Source organism: Nymphaea colorata, chromosome 2, assembly GCF_008831285.2.
Source record: "Nymphaea colorata isolate Beijing-Zhang1983 chromosome 2, ASM883128v2, whole genome shotgun sequence".
Classification (NCBI taxonomy): Eukaryota; Viridiplantae; Streptophyta; class Magnoliopsida; order Nymphaeales; family Nymphaeaceae; genus Nymphaea; species Nymphaea colorata.
The window spans coordinates 5,211,825-5,227,425 of NC_045139.1; the positions used below are offsets into that span (position 1 = coordinate 5,211,825).

Below are 15,601 nucleotides of genomic sequence, written 5' to 3' on the forward strand. Positions count from 1 at the left end.
TTTGGGCTCTTATATAAGTTACTATATGACCAATTCATATTGATGATTGGCTTTTCATTAGATGATAGTGTAATATAAAAAATGTTTTTTTAATTACAAAAATGCTCAATGTATTGGCCGCTATAAAGTATCGTTTAGGATGTGTTTGATAGTATCAGATCTTTTATCGAAAGCTGATATCTATTTATACCTTATGAAATGTGTATCTATGTCAAGTAGAAAAAACATCGGATTTGAGGTCTGATTGGGGGAAGATAGATCTGGGTGATTCAAGGTAAACAAATATAGTTTTAAGCTTCTGGGATGAGATGAAAATTGCTACAAGACTAGTGCTCATCACTTTATTTATATTTTATAGAAGTATTTTTTTTGCTGTATTTTTTTTGTTAATTTATGTCTCTTAACAAGTAACTTCTTTTTTCTGAAAAAATACAAGTGTAAGGAGTGTTGCCCATGGAAATTGAACTTAAGCCTTTTCCTTGCTGCACCAAACTTTAGAGGTCTACCCTTAGTTGTTTACTTAATAGAGGGGGCCCCACTTTGGGCGCGCGCCTAACACACAGTGTCATATTCTGTTTTTCTGGAGGGGCAGTTTTGGTATTTAATAAATATATGTTTAGTCATTTATGAAAAAATATTTTTTTTACCACCAAGGGTATTTTTGTCATTTTGAGGCCCGAAGTTAGTAATTCACATGAGATAAGTGATAGTTTTTAATTTGAAAGAGGTTAAGTCCCTTTCTTCTGTTCATTTTTTGTTTGGTAAGATAGAAATACATGTATTTTGAGTTTATCAAGAATTTTAAACTTTTGATTCGAAAATCTAGAGTTTGATAAAACCACAGATTTATGAGACATTTGACGGCCTTGAATTTTGATTCTAGAATTAAAATCTTAGAAACAAATTTCCACCTCAAACTACTGGAATTGTAATGAAAATTTTTAGTTATCGTTTTTCTTTGTATTTGGTAGTTTCGAATTTTGATTCTAGAATTGAAAATGATGTGTTTGACAAAACATGAACTAAAATTTTAGAATTAATGAATTAAAACTTATCATGACATGTGCCTTAAAAGAGAAATGAAAAATTTTAAAAATCCTAAAATCATAATTCGACCTCTTAGAATCACAATTCTAGAAGTTTGATTCAAGAATGAGCTTATACTTCCAGAATCAAATTTTTTTATTTGATGGCACAATTCCCATTTCACCAAAAATGAAAAAAATTTCTCAAGGTTTGCTTCTTTGGCTTTGATTCCTTTCCTTTGGATGGTGAGATGAAGAGGAGACTTTATTGGTGCTCCCAACTACTTGCTATTTGCATTAAAGGGCCTTGCACATGGTTTGGTTACCTGCCATAATTTTTAAGTTAGAAAGGAGCAAAAAAAATTAATATTTTAATTTGGAACCCAATTTTTGTTTTGAATGGAGAATTGGGTAATTTCATTTCCAAGAAAAAAGAGGAAAAAAAAAGCGTGGTTTCTTCTTTACCTTGGAGAATCTTACACTAATGACATATACCATTAAAGGGGTTTGATAGCTTTGGATTTAAGAACAAAAAATTAGAAAGGAGCAAAAAAATTAATATAATTTTAATTTGGAAACCAATTTTTGTTTTGTATGGAGAATTGGGTAATTTCCTTTTCAAGAGAAAATAGAGAGAGAAAAAAAAAACTTGGTTTCTTGTTTACCTTGGAGAATCTTACACTAATGAATCTACCATTAAAGGGTTTTGATAGCTTCTGATTTAATATCAAAAAATTAAAAAGGGGCAAAAAAAATTAATACTTTAATTTGGAACCCAATTTTTGTTTTGTATGGAGAATTGGGTAATTTCATTTCCAAGAGAAAATAGAGAGGAAAAAAAACTTGGTTTCTTCTTTACCTTAGAGAATCTTACACTAATGACATCTACCATAAAGAGGTTTGATAGCTTCCGATTTAAGATCAAAAAAATTAGAAAGGAGCAAAAAAAAATTAATATTAGGTTTGATAGCTTCGGATTTAAGATAAAAAAAATTAGAAAGGAGCAAAAAAGTTAATATTTTAATTTGGAACCCAATTTTTATTCTGTATGGAGAATTGGGTAATTTCATTTCCAAGAAAAGAGAGAAAAAAAAGATTGATTTCTTCTTTACCTTGGAGAATCTTACACTTAAGATCAAAAGCGATTTTAGGTCTTTACTTAGAGAGATCTACTCTTTAAACAAAAAGGAGATTTTGTGCGCATGGTTTTCAAATTCATTTTACATAAAAAAAAAAACTAGGTCTGAACTAAGATCCAAGTGATCAAATGAGGCATAATGTATCAAACTAGAGGAATTTCCTGCCTTACTTTTTTTTTTTTTAATTAACAGAGAAATCCAAATTCTTTGTCACTCATAAGCAATCTATTGTAGGACCAAAATCTTCTTTTTTTTTAGACATTATTTATGAACTGATGGGATTGAGGGATGTCCCACAATATGCTTTTTTGATGAGTTGGTCTTTAGAAATGCTTCAAGAAATTTGGTCTGAACCAGTCTGTTTTGAATGAGACAGTTTAAAGAAAAGGGCGAAAGAAACAATGTAAATTATTTAAAATCATACGTATCGAAAACTTTTTGGGACACCAAAAAGCAAATAATACAAAAGCAAAATCAGTTGTCTGGAATTTTTAATTTTTATGAGAAAAGCAATTCAGCAAAATCGGCTTCTTTGGAAAGCTGGGTTTCATTCCTTGTAAAATTGGTAAGTTTTTGACGGCGATATGTTATTTACAAATAATTGCACATGCAATCTAGATGAGATATCACATCTAAGTTGTCTAAATTCAATCTAATGGCTTAGATTTACATACGTCCAATATTACCAAAATCTTCTGAATGATTCCATTTGTGATTTTTTTTTACCAAAAGCTAGATTTTCTTTCTTTCTTTCTTTCTTTTTTTTTGTTGCCTTTCAAATTTGGCACTTTTTTAGTCAATTTCTCAAATCACTGAAAAGAGCTCAACATACACGTCCAGTTTTAGTCAATATATAATAATCTGGCTTGGCTTGGACGATTTGAATAGAATCATTTACAAACCAAACTGATTCAGTGGCATGTTCAACAGTATCATGCGCTAGTCAAATTTTTATTTTTTTTTCATGCTTTTATGAGTTGTATATTTTCATAATAGTACTTAAAAGTTAAAACTTTTTCTCTTCAAATAAAAAATTTCACAATATTAATTTATAAATGTTTTTAACTAAACCAACCGTGAGAATAAGTAAATGCTATATGTGAAAATTATGTTGCCAGTACAATCAATTTGGGTGAGCAAAAGCTTCTCTAAGAAGGGCCAAAGCCCTCTCTTCTTTCCTCCACCCTTGAAGTCTAAGATTTTTTTGAGATTGAATAGACCCATAGTATACCCATCCATAGTATACCCATCAATTAGAGTGTCACATTACCACCGTTTGCAGTCTACAAGAATAGTGTCTAGAGGTGAACAATGATGAGTCGAGCTACTCAAGCTCGGTTCATGGACGAGTTCAAGCCGAGTCATTTGCTTAACGAGTCGAGCTCGAGTTCATGAGTTGACTCGTTCAAATAATCTAGTTGAGTTCAAGCTCAATACGTAACTGCCGAGTCGAGCTGAAAGCTTAATCGAGTTTTTCGAGACTTAATCAAGTCGATATAGTAAAACGAGTTTAGAGTTTGTCAAGCCTTAATCGAGTTGACCTTGAGCTCAACAAGTAACCATGAATATCAATTTTATTCAAACGAGTTTGTCGAGTCTTAATCGAATCGAGCTCGAACCCAACATGTAACGATGAATTATCAATTCTATTCAAATGAGTTTGTCGAGCCGAGCTCAAGTTGGCTAAACTTGGGCTCGACTCGGCTCGTGTTTACTCTAGTAGTGCCCACATGAATCAAATTGACAACCAAGTTGTCACCAGTCTGTCAGTCTCACTCACTGACTACACGATGCCCGCATTATAAGTACAATTAATTGTAGTTTACTTCCTAAAAACATTAATTTGAGGCAAAATCGATTCAAATGGAGAAATTGAGCCTGATTTTGATCAATTCAGACACGGGTAAAGATCTCAGTTGTGATGCTCCATCAGAATGGATTGTGTTTAGAATATTGCATGGGCATCTTTGTGCCTTGAAATGGGCCTGTGCCCATATCCAAATTGCTAGATTTTGAAGCCAAGTTAAGTTGCGGTTCTCATACTATCCAAGACAAGAAGGCCCTGAGAAAGAAATCTCATCAACATAACTGTCTACCGATTCATAGACATGGTTGATTTTAGCTATTCATCAATGCATAGATGTCAATAAATCAAATCATAGTCACCAATAAAATTTTGGAGTTTTAAATGGCTAGGTTTTTCTAAGGTATAATATGGTGAGCTTGAAAAAAACGAAAAAAATATGGTTAATTTTAAAAAATTTAAAAAAACTAAAAATAAAAAAAATAAAATAAGTGAGAAACTAATAACACAAACATCAAAAGATAAGTAAATTTGCAACAAATAAAAAATAAAAGAAATTGGCATTTAAAAAATAAGTTAAAAATACATTTTTTTGTTTTTTAACATTATTTTAAAGTTTGAAATGGCAATTTAATTTATCGTGTTTTTTTGTGATACTGATCAGATCATATCCAATTTATCAGTTACTCACTTGTTCCTAATGCAAATGAAGACAATACTTACATCATATTGAAATTCAATTCTTTTCGATTTTGACTTTTATTTTCATATCTGAATCTCAATCAAATCGCTTTGTTATATATTCTAACAAACGACTTGTAAATGTTTGAATATTTTGGGTATAATGTATTTAATTGATACTGTATCTAAGTTTAAACAAGAACATGATATGATATTTATGTAAAACCCAATCCAAATTTATAAACAATTGAATATCATTTTTTAAATCCGCACTCAAACTGATTTCTTAGTCAGATGTTCAATTTCTTTTCTATATCAATTAGAATTCGATCTATTAACATGCCTACTTAATGTCAGAAAACTTTTTTTTTTTAATTTGCGGATTTTAGTATTAATGGTTGTATCGAATCAGGTTTCAATAAAAATATAAATTTTTTCATCCTGAACATAAATGATATATTCCAATACATGCTATTGATAATGCATAAAATTAATGCTTTAGATTGATCATGAAACATTATAATTTTATGAATATAAAATGTTTTGGAAAGTTGGTGGTGGTTCAACGGAAGCTGTCTGGGAACCAACAACGTCCATACTCCGGGGCCCATGGGGTTGTCCGAGGGATGATTATGTCATTTGGCAGAAAGCAAAGACCATAAATGTCATTTTCTAAGGGAATTGTTTCCTTCCTTTTTTCCGTTTCAGACAACCATTTTTCTAGAGAGAGAAAGAGACTGACTTGGGAAAAGAAAGTTTCGGAGAGAGTGAGAGAGAGAGGGAGAGGCCCTTAAAGAAGAAGGAGAGGAGAAGGCGGAACGATTGCAACGGCGCAGGGGAAGGAGGAGGAGAGAAGAGGGGTCCGGATCGAACGGAAATGGGCAGTTTACAGACATGGCGGAAGGCCTATGGGGCGCTGAAGGACTCCACTAAAGTTGGTCTCGCTAAGGTCAACAGTGACTTCAAGGTGCTCCGCTGTTTCTCACTCTCTTTCTGGAAGTTCGGGAAGCCCCGTTCGGAATTCAATCTTTTGACTTGATGGGTTGGCTCTGATCTCTCGGATTTGTTGTTCTTAGGAAGTGGATGTTGCAATCGTCAAGGCCACCAATCATGTCGAGTGCCCACCAAAGGAGAGACACCTCAGGAGTAACGCTTCTGACTCGTGTTTTTCTTTTCGTTTCTTTTTTCTCTTCGATTCTTCGATTTGGTTCGTTTCTTTCTTGGTGGTTTATTTTTTGATTGAGAATCCTTGCGTTTTCGTGGTGGGTGTTGCAGAAATCTTACACGCTACATCGACTCTGCGTCCCCGGGCAGACGTTGCCTACTGCATACACGCTCTTGCTAGAAGATTGGCGAAGACTCATAATTGGACGGTACTGTTTCCTTTCTTCTTCTTGATCTAAATTATAGTCTAGATGCTGGTGATCTCCGATTAGGCATCCGATTCGATATTTATGTTTAGGATTTGGTACATGATGTTGTCTAAACGTGTATTATTTATGAATCCCTGTGTTGTTATGCTGTGTGGCTATTTCCGTAAAATTTAAGACTTTAGTTTATATGCTGGAGTTTTCCAGTTATTCGCTTGTCTTATTTTGTGATTTTGGCATTCTTGTGCAACTCCGCTGAATTTCATTCTTAATGGCAGTCTGATTAACAAGTAGAATTTAGCATACTACTTTGTTTTTGTTGAAATTTTGTTTTTTTTTTTTCCCTCATTAATATGTATCAGGCCAAGTGGTTATGTGGATCGCCTAGTTTTTTACATTATTTAATGTTTCTTTATGTGTGCTAGACCTAGGATTTGCTGCAACCGTTCTAAAATTCTATTTGCTTGTTTTAGATGTAGGAAATTGCGATGGTTGTAGAATATTACTTGCTTGTTGCAGTGTCTTCTGTTACTTCTCTTTCCTCGCAAACTTTAGGGCTGCTGCAGTTCCATGCCTTTTGAAGTCTTCGTGCAGTGTCTTCATTGTATGTGCGTTTCTGTATACACACACACAGAGAGAGGACTTATGGTTGCACTCTGAGTCCGTTCATTTGGAGTTCTGTGCCTATTTTGCTGGACTAATTTGCAAGAATAAGGCTTTTACATGTGCAGCCAGACTTCATCTATGAACGGACTTAAGATTTGCATATCTGGAGTTCTTTCATGCTTGCATACTGATCCAACTACAAATCTTTTGCCGGCTAGTGGCAAGTGGTTTGGTTGAACATATAGTGTATCTATGTGCAGTTTACTTTTTAAAGGTCTTGATTTGTCAGTCTAAGAGAGGATTGTGGTTTAAAGTTGAGAGTTTTGAGGTTTCCTTTCAGTAGCCAACTTTTTTTTCCTTGGCTACTGGAGAATTGGCTAACTTTGAGCTGATATTTGTTGTCACTGTGCTTTTAATGTCGAACTAGCTGTTGGCAAGAAACATACTTTTGAAATGCTTAAAATTTTGGTGCCATTTTGCAGGTTGCTTTAAAAACATTAATAGTTATTCATAGGTTGCTAAGAGATGGTGATCCAAGTTTCAGGGAAGAGCTGGTTAATTTTTCCCAAAAGGCGCATATCCTCCAGTTGTCTAATTTCAAGGATGACTCAAGCCCTATTGGTTAGTGACATAGTATTTTCCTGGCTGTTCTACTTTGATAGGCATATGCTGTAAAACTTATGTATTTTCAACTCTTGTGCCCCTTTTCCAGCTTGGGACTGTTCTGCATGGGTTCGCACCTATGCTTTGTATCTTGAGGAAAGACTAGAGTGCTTTAGAATATTGAAGTATGATGTGGAGGCGGAGCGTTTGACAAGGCCTGGGCAAGGTCATGAGAAGGTATGCGTATTATGAATTACAATTTCTTGTTCAACTGGTGTTATTGCATACCTGGATAATAATTCTCGCTGGTTTCAGGGGCACAGCAGAATAAGAGATGTTGGTGATGAGGAGTTGTTGGAACAACTGCCTGCCTTGCAACAATTGCTTTATCGTCTTGTTGGTTGCCGGGTAGTTATTCCCTTTTACATTTGATAATTTACTTTATCCACTTTAAATATACTTCTTTAGTGCTCCTTGTGGCTTGTAGTCATATTTTTACTGTCTCATAATGCTTTGCCATGCTCTTTCCAGCCAGAAGGTGCAGCTGTTGGGAATTATGTGATCCAATATGCCTTATCTCTGGTAAGCAATACCGATATCTTCAACTGTTCCAGAAATTGGTCAATATTTGTCTTTTGGGCTTAGAGTTGCATAATCTAGAGTTGCATAATCTATATCTTCATACTTGATATCATTGATCAATTGGTATGCTTGCAAATGCTATTATGCTTCTTTTTTCTCATTCTCAAGTTTGTAGCGTATAATGAAATATTGAAATTTAACAATGCAATGCATTGGTTACTGAACAATATTATGAATCCTCATGTATACTTTATTACACTTTAGAAATCTAAGAAACTTCAACTAAGCCTGAAAATGGAAACTGGATACAAGATGATATTGTTGAATAATAAAAATATGCTAGCAGTATAAAGTTTTTACTGTAGAGCATTCTTTTTCTGCTTCCTGGGAATTAGGCGTGTTTGTTTTGTGTATCCTAAACAGTTTCAGAAAATATCGTTAAAAGGTTCCCAGACTCCCAGTACTCAACATTTGGAGCATTTACAAGATTTGCTTGATTTGAAATCCTATCTCAGTTACATGAAGTGGACTGCGAGTTTGATTAGGGTAACTGCAATTAGCAATCCTATGATCCTATCTCAGTTACATGCATATGCATTACATGACATGGTAAGTGATCCAACAACTATTCTTTTAAAAAAGGATCATGGATTATATGCTTCTTCATTACATGGACACATATGGATGAACCGTAGTTGACCTCAAAGGCTTAAACTTGATATTTCTGTAAGTGGACTGAGGCCAGATGTTTAAAGAAGTACATAAAAGAGATCACAACAAATTGACCAAGCTCCATATATGTAATTCCTAGCTAATTGGTGATGTGAACATATGCACCCTTTCATAATCTATTAATGTAGATTTTCTTAATCACAAAAAGATTTCTCATCATGCCTTATCTCTGAATGGTTGCAAATATTCGGTGTGGAAGTTATATTTCATAGCTGTGGAAAGCATAATGTGATATAATGTGCTACATAAAAGAATACAAAACCATCAGTAGTATTTTTTGTTTATAAATCTTGGGTGATCCCCTGTGCAGGTAGTTTCCCTGATATCAATCAATACCTGGTTTTGGTTTGTTCTCAATGTTTTTACACCTTTGTAACTAACTATTCAAAATTTTTAATTGGACAAACACCTTTGGGTCTTTAATCTCGGTACAAGAAAATAGAGGGTTTGCAAAATTCTCCTTTTTGACAAGATGGTAGTTTATTGGTTTATCATATTATGGTTGTCACTTGCAATCATGAAAGTCATTTAAAGTGTAAGAACAGAAAAATATATATATAATCTGGGAAATTCAAAAATTAAAACGAATATTTGAAAAATAATAGAAAAGGTGATGAAATCATGATATTTTACTAATTTTGTTACAAGGATATTGATAAAGCTTCAATACAGTTTTATAACATGGTCATCAGCTTTGTCACATAGGCACAGTGCATGTGTGGAGCAATATCAAAAAACTTGTGTATGGAGACATGGTTGTACACACACATGTACGTAGCACACAATAAGATCTTAAACGAACAACACAATACTTTTACATTTTAAACAAATAAAAGAACACATTCGCTAGAGGAAGTCGCTGCCTTGCTGGAAGCAGCCACTCACCCGAGAAGGTGTTTGGACACTGAAATCGAAGACTACTTGAATGTTGGAGGTAAGAGGCAGCAGGACTAGAGTTTTCTACTTTGGTAGAAGGCTCTTTACTGTATATTTACATGGTGAAGTAAAAAAAGCCTTAAATTTTGGGTGATCATGGACTCAGTGAAAACTGATTGAGTCCAAAAATTGATAGATTCGAATTGGGTACGTTTACCACATCTGACATGGTCAGAGCTGCACCTGAGGTGTGTCCAGAGTCACATTCGTGTGGGGTTATGTTGACACTGGTATGTGCCCTTTACAAGTGTGCATGTTACATAGGTTATGTGTATTGTTCAAGCTAGATTTCTTCCTAGAGCTTTTGTCATGAGGAAAATTTTCTCCATAAAAAAATTGCAAAATCTCAGAAGCGCTAAAACTTAGAAAATACAAGAACAAATGCAAAATTTATGAGGTTATAAATTCTCTAATATCTTTATTGAGAAAATATGAAGAAACAAGTATGAAGACTCTTCAGAAACATAAAAGAAAACAAATAAAATGACCATGATTAAAAATTTTAAAAAGGAGCTCTATGAAGGACTTCAAGAAGTATTCGGATATGTGAGGATCATATCATTACATTTTCATTTATTGTGATATTTCGAGATCTGGGATAATATCATAGATAATTGTGGCAATGATATATATATATATTATTTATAAATGGTGTTTGATTGATCTTGTGAGTACGGTATACACTTTAGTTTTATGACTCGCTTGTTCATAAACCTTCCTACCTTGTACCTGAGAGTTTGCCATTATCAGCATTCCACCCTTGTGAATGCCAGCAACAGTTTTGGACGACCAGGTTTCATCTAAATGTCGGACAACTGATGTAGTTGGTATGATGATAAGACTGGCTTAATGAAGATTAGTAATCATATTATATATTTATATGCATAAACAAGTCTCATGTTACCTTTTTCCATCTCTCTTGCATATTGAATGTGCCATTATTTACTGGTTGTGTGTTCCTTATAAGCTAACTAGCAGGCTGCATTTCCTTTTTAGAATTGTTTCATCAAGCTTTTTGTTGTTTGCTATGCTGTATATTTTTTTAATTTAAAGTAAACTTTATTTTTCTTATTTAATTTCAGGTTCTGAAAGAAAGCTTTAAGATTTATTGTGCTATAAATGATGGTATAATCAATCTTGTTGATAAGGTACACAAATCTTGACAACAATTTAGTTGATTTGTGAAGCCGCTTTTCCTTCTCTGGTCTTAACGTTTGCCACCTACATTCCTACAGTTTTTTGAGATGCCTAGACATGAGGCTATGAAAGCACTTGAAATATATAAAAGAGCAGGCCAGCAGGTAGCATTTTTCCTTCCTTTATTGCACACAGGCAAAAGTATTATATATGCTTCCCCTTTTTCCCTCTCAAATGTTATATTAGATGATAGTATACTCTACAAAATCACCATTATATTTTGTCAGAGTATTTAACAAGAGGTCTTTGATTGTTTGGTTTCAGGCTGACAGCCTTTCTGAATTCTACGACTTATGCAGAGGGCTGGAACTTGCTCGAAATTTTCAGTATCCGACCTTGAGACAGGTATTGATATATGATGATATGGTCAAGAAGTCAATTTTTTTATTAATTTATTTGTGCTTGGCATATTATCTTTGCATTTCAATGTCATGCTTGCTTCTGCTTTTGCAGCCACCACAAACTTTCCTTGCAACTATGGAAGAATATGTAAGGGAAGCACCAAGGGTGGTTTCTGTGCCAAGAGAACAACTAGTAAGTGTCGTCGATGAACTGAAGTTATTCTATGTATTTTTCCGCTGCTCTGATGAGTGTTCATGACTGTGTTTTATCCTACTTTTGAAACAAATATGGTGACAGAAATGTAAAAGAGATGGTGTAATCTAAGGTAAAATCTTGGTAATGCAACATCATATTAAACAAATATCACCAAGTCAAACAAAGATAAACATGTTAGCATTTTCTATTATTTAGCAGTTGGAAAACTGAAATATATTGCATTTACTTATCAAAGCAAACTAACATCATATATTTATTCATTGAGTACTGATTTTTTTTGTACTTCACAAATAATATGGGTTTGATTCAAGCCATGGAAATTTAACCTGCTGTTGTTGCATACTTACGATTGTCTGTACCCTGTGAAGGATTTTTCTTCTCGTTTTGCTCTCCTATTTCATGGCAAATTTGTCAATGCAGGAATTTCAGGAGAGGCTTCTTCTTACTTATAAACCAGATGTTGATTCTTCACCTCGTGACAATAAAGAAGAATCTGCGGAAGAACCACATCCAGAACCACAACCTCAACCACAAGAAGCACCACCATCTTCTAATGGCAATGTTGCTACTCCTGATTTTGATTCGAACAATGTGGATCTGCTTGTAAGTAATCCATTCACAATTTTATTTTGGGTTACAAATGGCTGTTAATAGTACATTAATTTACATCTTTTTGTCTCTCTTTAAGGGATTAAACGTTGGTATAAGTGCTGATGCATCCACAATCGAGGAAAGTAATGCATTAGCCCTAGCAATAGTTCCAGCTGGTGAGTATTACTGCTGCATTTTGAATGTCCACAGTTAAATCTTTTTGTTTCCTCCTCCTCCTCCTCCTCTCCCTCCCTCTCCCGGTCTCTCTCTCGTATAGAAACACTCCTTTTTTTTGTACAGGTAATTCATCTCATGATGCTGCTGGATTGCAAACAAATGCACATGATCCTACAGGATGGGAGCTTGCACTAGTTACCAGTACCACTGCAGGCAACAGCAGCTCTACAACTGTTGAGAGCAAACTGGTAATGTTCGCTTCCTTTGGTTTGGAGTAACGGAGTCACTTGAGCAAAGGTTAAAAACCCAGTCACTCGGGACTTGCGTTAGAATCAACTGACTCATGGCTCGACGGGCCAATTTGGTGACTTGGCTGGATTGACTTGGTCACTTGCCTGGTTTTGACTTCAATTTTTTTAATCAAACTATATATATATATATGTATGTATGTATGTATGTATGTATGTATACAGCACTTTGATATATTATATATAATGTATAATATATATATATATATATATATATATATATATATGTAATACAAAGTTATTAATATATGTACTAGACTTATTTTATTAATGCATTTTCATGTATCATTCGTGTGTATTATAGTGAGAATTTGACATAGTGTGCACACACAATTTAATAATATTTACATAACATGTTTACAAACGTATCAATATATACATGAATGACTAGTTAAAACCAACCTGTGATTCTGTGACTCAGCTGACTTGTCATGTCCCATGGCTTTGGACAACTCTTTTCGGCCCTTGGTATTTCCATTTTCTTGACCAAGTTGAGCACCAAGTCATTGAGTCAACTTGGTTGACTAGAATGAGTTTTTGAGCACTGGCTTGGGCTGCTTCTATCACAAAAATGTGTAGAAGACAGCTGTCTTGTCAACCTGGGCAATTGGTTGCCCTACTTGGTAGCCAGCTGTTAGTTCATGGCTACCACCTTGCATGTAGCCAGTAAGTGAATGGACCATGAATTACTCCAGTAGGCTGACTAGTCACTAATGGGTTAATTTTTTAAAGTTCTCCCTTTTTGTTTGGAAGATAAATATCCTTCTTATATATATACATACATAAATAAATCTGTATATAGGTTTCTTTTCGAACTCAGACCTGCTAAACCCAATTAGCCTTGTTGGGCCTTGACCAACTCAATTCTGTCGGACTTCATTTTTTAATAAATTAGGGAGATTGTTGAGGGACAAGTCTAATTGCCTATTGCTTGTTTAGAAACAAGGTTTTAAAACCCAGTGATTTGGGAATCGGGTCAAAGTCCTAGAGGCAATTGCTTGTTCAGATACCAATACCATCATCTGATGATGTGGTGCTATATGTTTGTCCTAGAAATGTGAAGATAGAAATTTCCTTTAACAAATTAACAGCAACTTTAGGAGTTCTACTGAGGACAGTATTTCTTGATGGGCTAAACGTCTTACTGCTTAAATAAATGATGTATGGCAGGCTGGTGGGTTTGACAAGCTTACACTTGATAGCTTGTATGAGGAGGCAACGTATAGACAACAGCAGCCTACATATGGAGTGGCTACTGTGGCTTCAAATCCATTCCAGTCGCATGATCCGTTTTCTTCCTCCGCTGGAATAGCACCGCCTTCTGGAGTCCAAATGGCAGCCATGGCTCAGCAACAGCATATGATGGCACTACCGCCGCCTAATCCCTTTCTTTACTTTAATCAGCAGCAGCAGCAGGTGGGTGCAAATCCATTCGGCGATGCTACATTTGGACCCTTCCCTAACAATTCTGCACAACACCACCAAAACAACCCATTTGCAAACACTGGCTTGCTATAGGTGTACCAAAATATTTGATCTTTGTTATATAGGTGACACTACCTCTGGAAGCCTAAGCCTATCTGGTTTTTCTGTATGCGACAGAAACGTGTATAATCTTCCCACTTTTTTTGTTCTCGGTTTTACAGCATAATGAATTCCCTATTCTTGTATTCTTTGGTGCATGTCACGCCCTTTTCTCGTCTCCATGAGCATTTTTGACTAAGGTTTCTGTTGATAAGAGCTGTGATAAATCACCTTTTACAGTTGAATGATTTTCCAGAAGGAAGTTCCCTTCTCTCTGAAACCAATTTAAATGAAAGTCTTATTGATATTTTGGAAAATATTTCATATGACCATTTCTTAGTATATGTTTTAAATTGGTAGTGGAAAGAAAGGGTTGGAATAACCGTCATCACACTACGATAAGAGATGCACTCTGTCTGTTGAAGTCTTGACCTTCCTTTTAGATTTAAGCCTCCCATCCGAACAGAAAGCAAGATCTGTTTGTCTGGGCTTGGGAATGACGGCTCGAGGTTGGCATATTTACATATTCAAGATTTGGTGAATGACCAAGCTTACCATTTTTAAGCCTAAATGTGTCCAATTAATGAAAACATGTTGCCAAGAACAGCTCCATTATATTGTAACATATTTTTTAAAAATTTAACCTTGTACGTGTGTGCATGAACGCGCGAAAAGTGCATTGTATTTTCTAGTAGTATTTGCATAATTTTTCAAAAGTTTAAACACAGATGGATGCAGAGGGTTAAAAAATTACAGGAAACCAGAAAAACATTAAAAAACACGTCTAAATAAGATTTAATAGCGAATTCAACCTATGGATTTTAAACTTAAAATCCTTGCTATAAAATTATAAATTGTCGGAGATTTTTTTTAAGAAAAACAGTTTTAGCTACTGGTGTAGAACTTGGAGACCAAGAAGATGTTGGAGTCACTCCAAAAGCGAAATCAACCTGGAAGATTTAACACACTGCAAGGTTGAATTTGCATGAATCGACCCAAAACAAGAAAAATATCACAATAAGATGCTCAAAGGATGATCCAATAACAAAGGAATGTTCATCTTTTAGAGGACATCAAATGGGTCCCCAACTTATTTTTCAAAAAATTCTCAAGAAAATGAACTACAAATTTGCATTTTCTATTTTTTAAAAACGGAAAATAAATTGACAAAAGGCTTCAATTCTCTTTGTCACCTCAGCAAAGTCGCCCCTCACTGCCGTTGTGAGGGTTCACAATCGACCTTTCTGGATGGCGGCAACGTTCGTCTTAAATAAAAAGACTAACTTTTAAAAGAAAAAAGGACGGAGCTATTGACTTTCGCCGGCTGCTATCGCTCCTCAGGTCGCTTTGCTGTCCAGCAAGGGGCGGCGGCTTCCGTTGACGTTTGCTCGACAACGATCGACAATGGCCGGTTAGATATTAATTATTATCCTCTTATTCATTGGGGGCTATTTGTTTACTTCAGATCTAAAATTCGATGTGACAAGCTTTTATTGACACAGCGAACAACAAGACCTACATTTAAAATGTTTGTTTTATTTATTGTCTTTAAATTTGGGAGGACCTTCAGCATGTGATAGTGACTTTTTAAAAAAAAAAATTCTTTATTTTACCTATGACTATATACATATATAGAAAAATTGAATCATGATTCTGGTTTTCACGACGGTTCCATGTAACATGACAGACATTTAATTAAAAAAAAAAGAAAAAAATGTAACATTTTGAATTGGGGGGCTAGCATATTTATGTAACATTTCTTCATGAA

At 34.7% G+C, this 15,601-nt stretch overlaps 1 protein-coding gene across 1 annotated transcript; it reads left to right on the top strand.

The window, feature by feature from the left end:
• The first annotated feature begins 5,374 nt into the window (after nucleotides 1-5,374).
• On the top strand, nucleotides 5,375-13,979 carry LOC116248222 (putative clathrin assembly protein At2g01600). Its single transcript, XM_031620885.2, has 15 exons — nucleotides 5,375-5,616; nucleotides 5,726-5,795; nucleotides 5,925-6,022; nucleotides 7,108-7,246; nucleotides 7,338-7,465; nucleotides 7,544-7,636; nucleotides 7,760-7,810; nucleotides 10,561-10,626; nucleotides 10,714-10,779; nucleotides 10,940-11,020; nucleotides 11,129-11,209; nucleotides 11,654-11,836; nucleotides 11,922-12,000; nucleotides 12,125-12,249; nucleotides 13,480-13,979. Exons 1-15 carry the CDS (start codon nucleotides 5,527-5,529, stop codon nucleotides 13,825-13,827), a joined length of 1,698 nt encoding a protein of 565 aa, XP_031476745.1. The 5' UTR covers nucleotides 5,375-5,526; the 3' UTR covers nucleotides 13,828-13,979.
• The last annotated feature ends 1,622 nt before the right edge of the window (nucleotides 13,980-15,601 follow it).

What these genes read in the sequence shown, in the direction of transcription:
- LOC116248222 (XM_031620885.2), top strand. Translation starts at nt 5,527, where the DNA reads ATGGGCAGTTTACAGACATGGCGGAAGGCCTATGGGGCGCTGAAGGAC. An exon ending in AGGTCAACAGTGACTTCAAG is followed by an intron (nt 5,617 to 5,725) that starts GTGCTCCGCTGT and finishes TGTTGTTCTTAG; the next exon opens with GAAGTGGATGTTGCAATCGT. An exon ending in CTGTGCCAAGAGAACAACTA is followed by an intron (nt 11,210 to 11,653) that starts GTAAGTGTCGTC and finishes TTGTCAATGCAG; the next exon opens with GAATTTCAGGAGAGGCTTCT.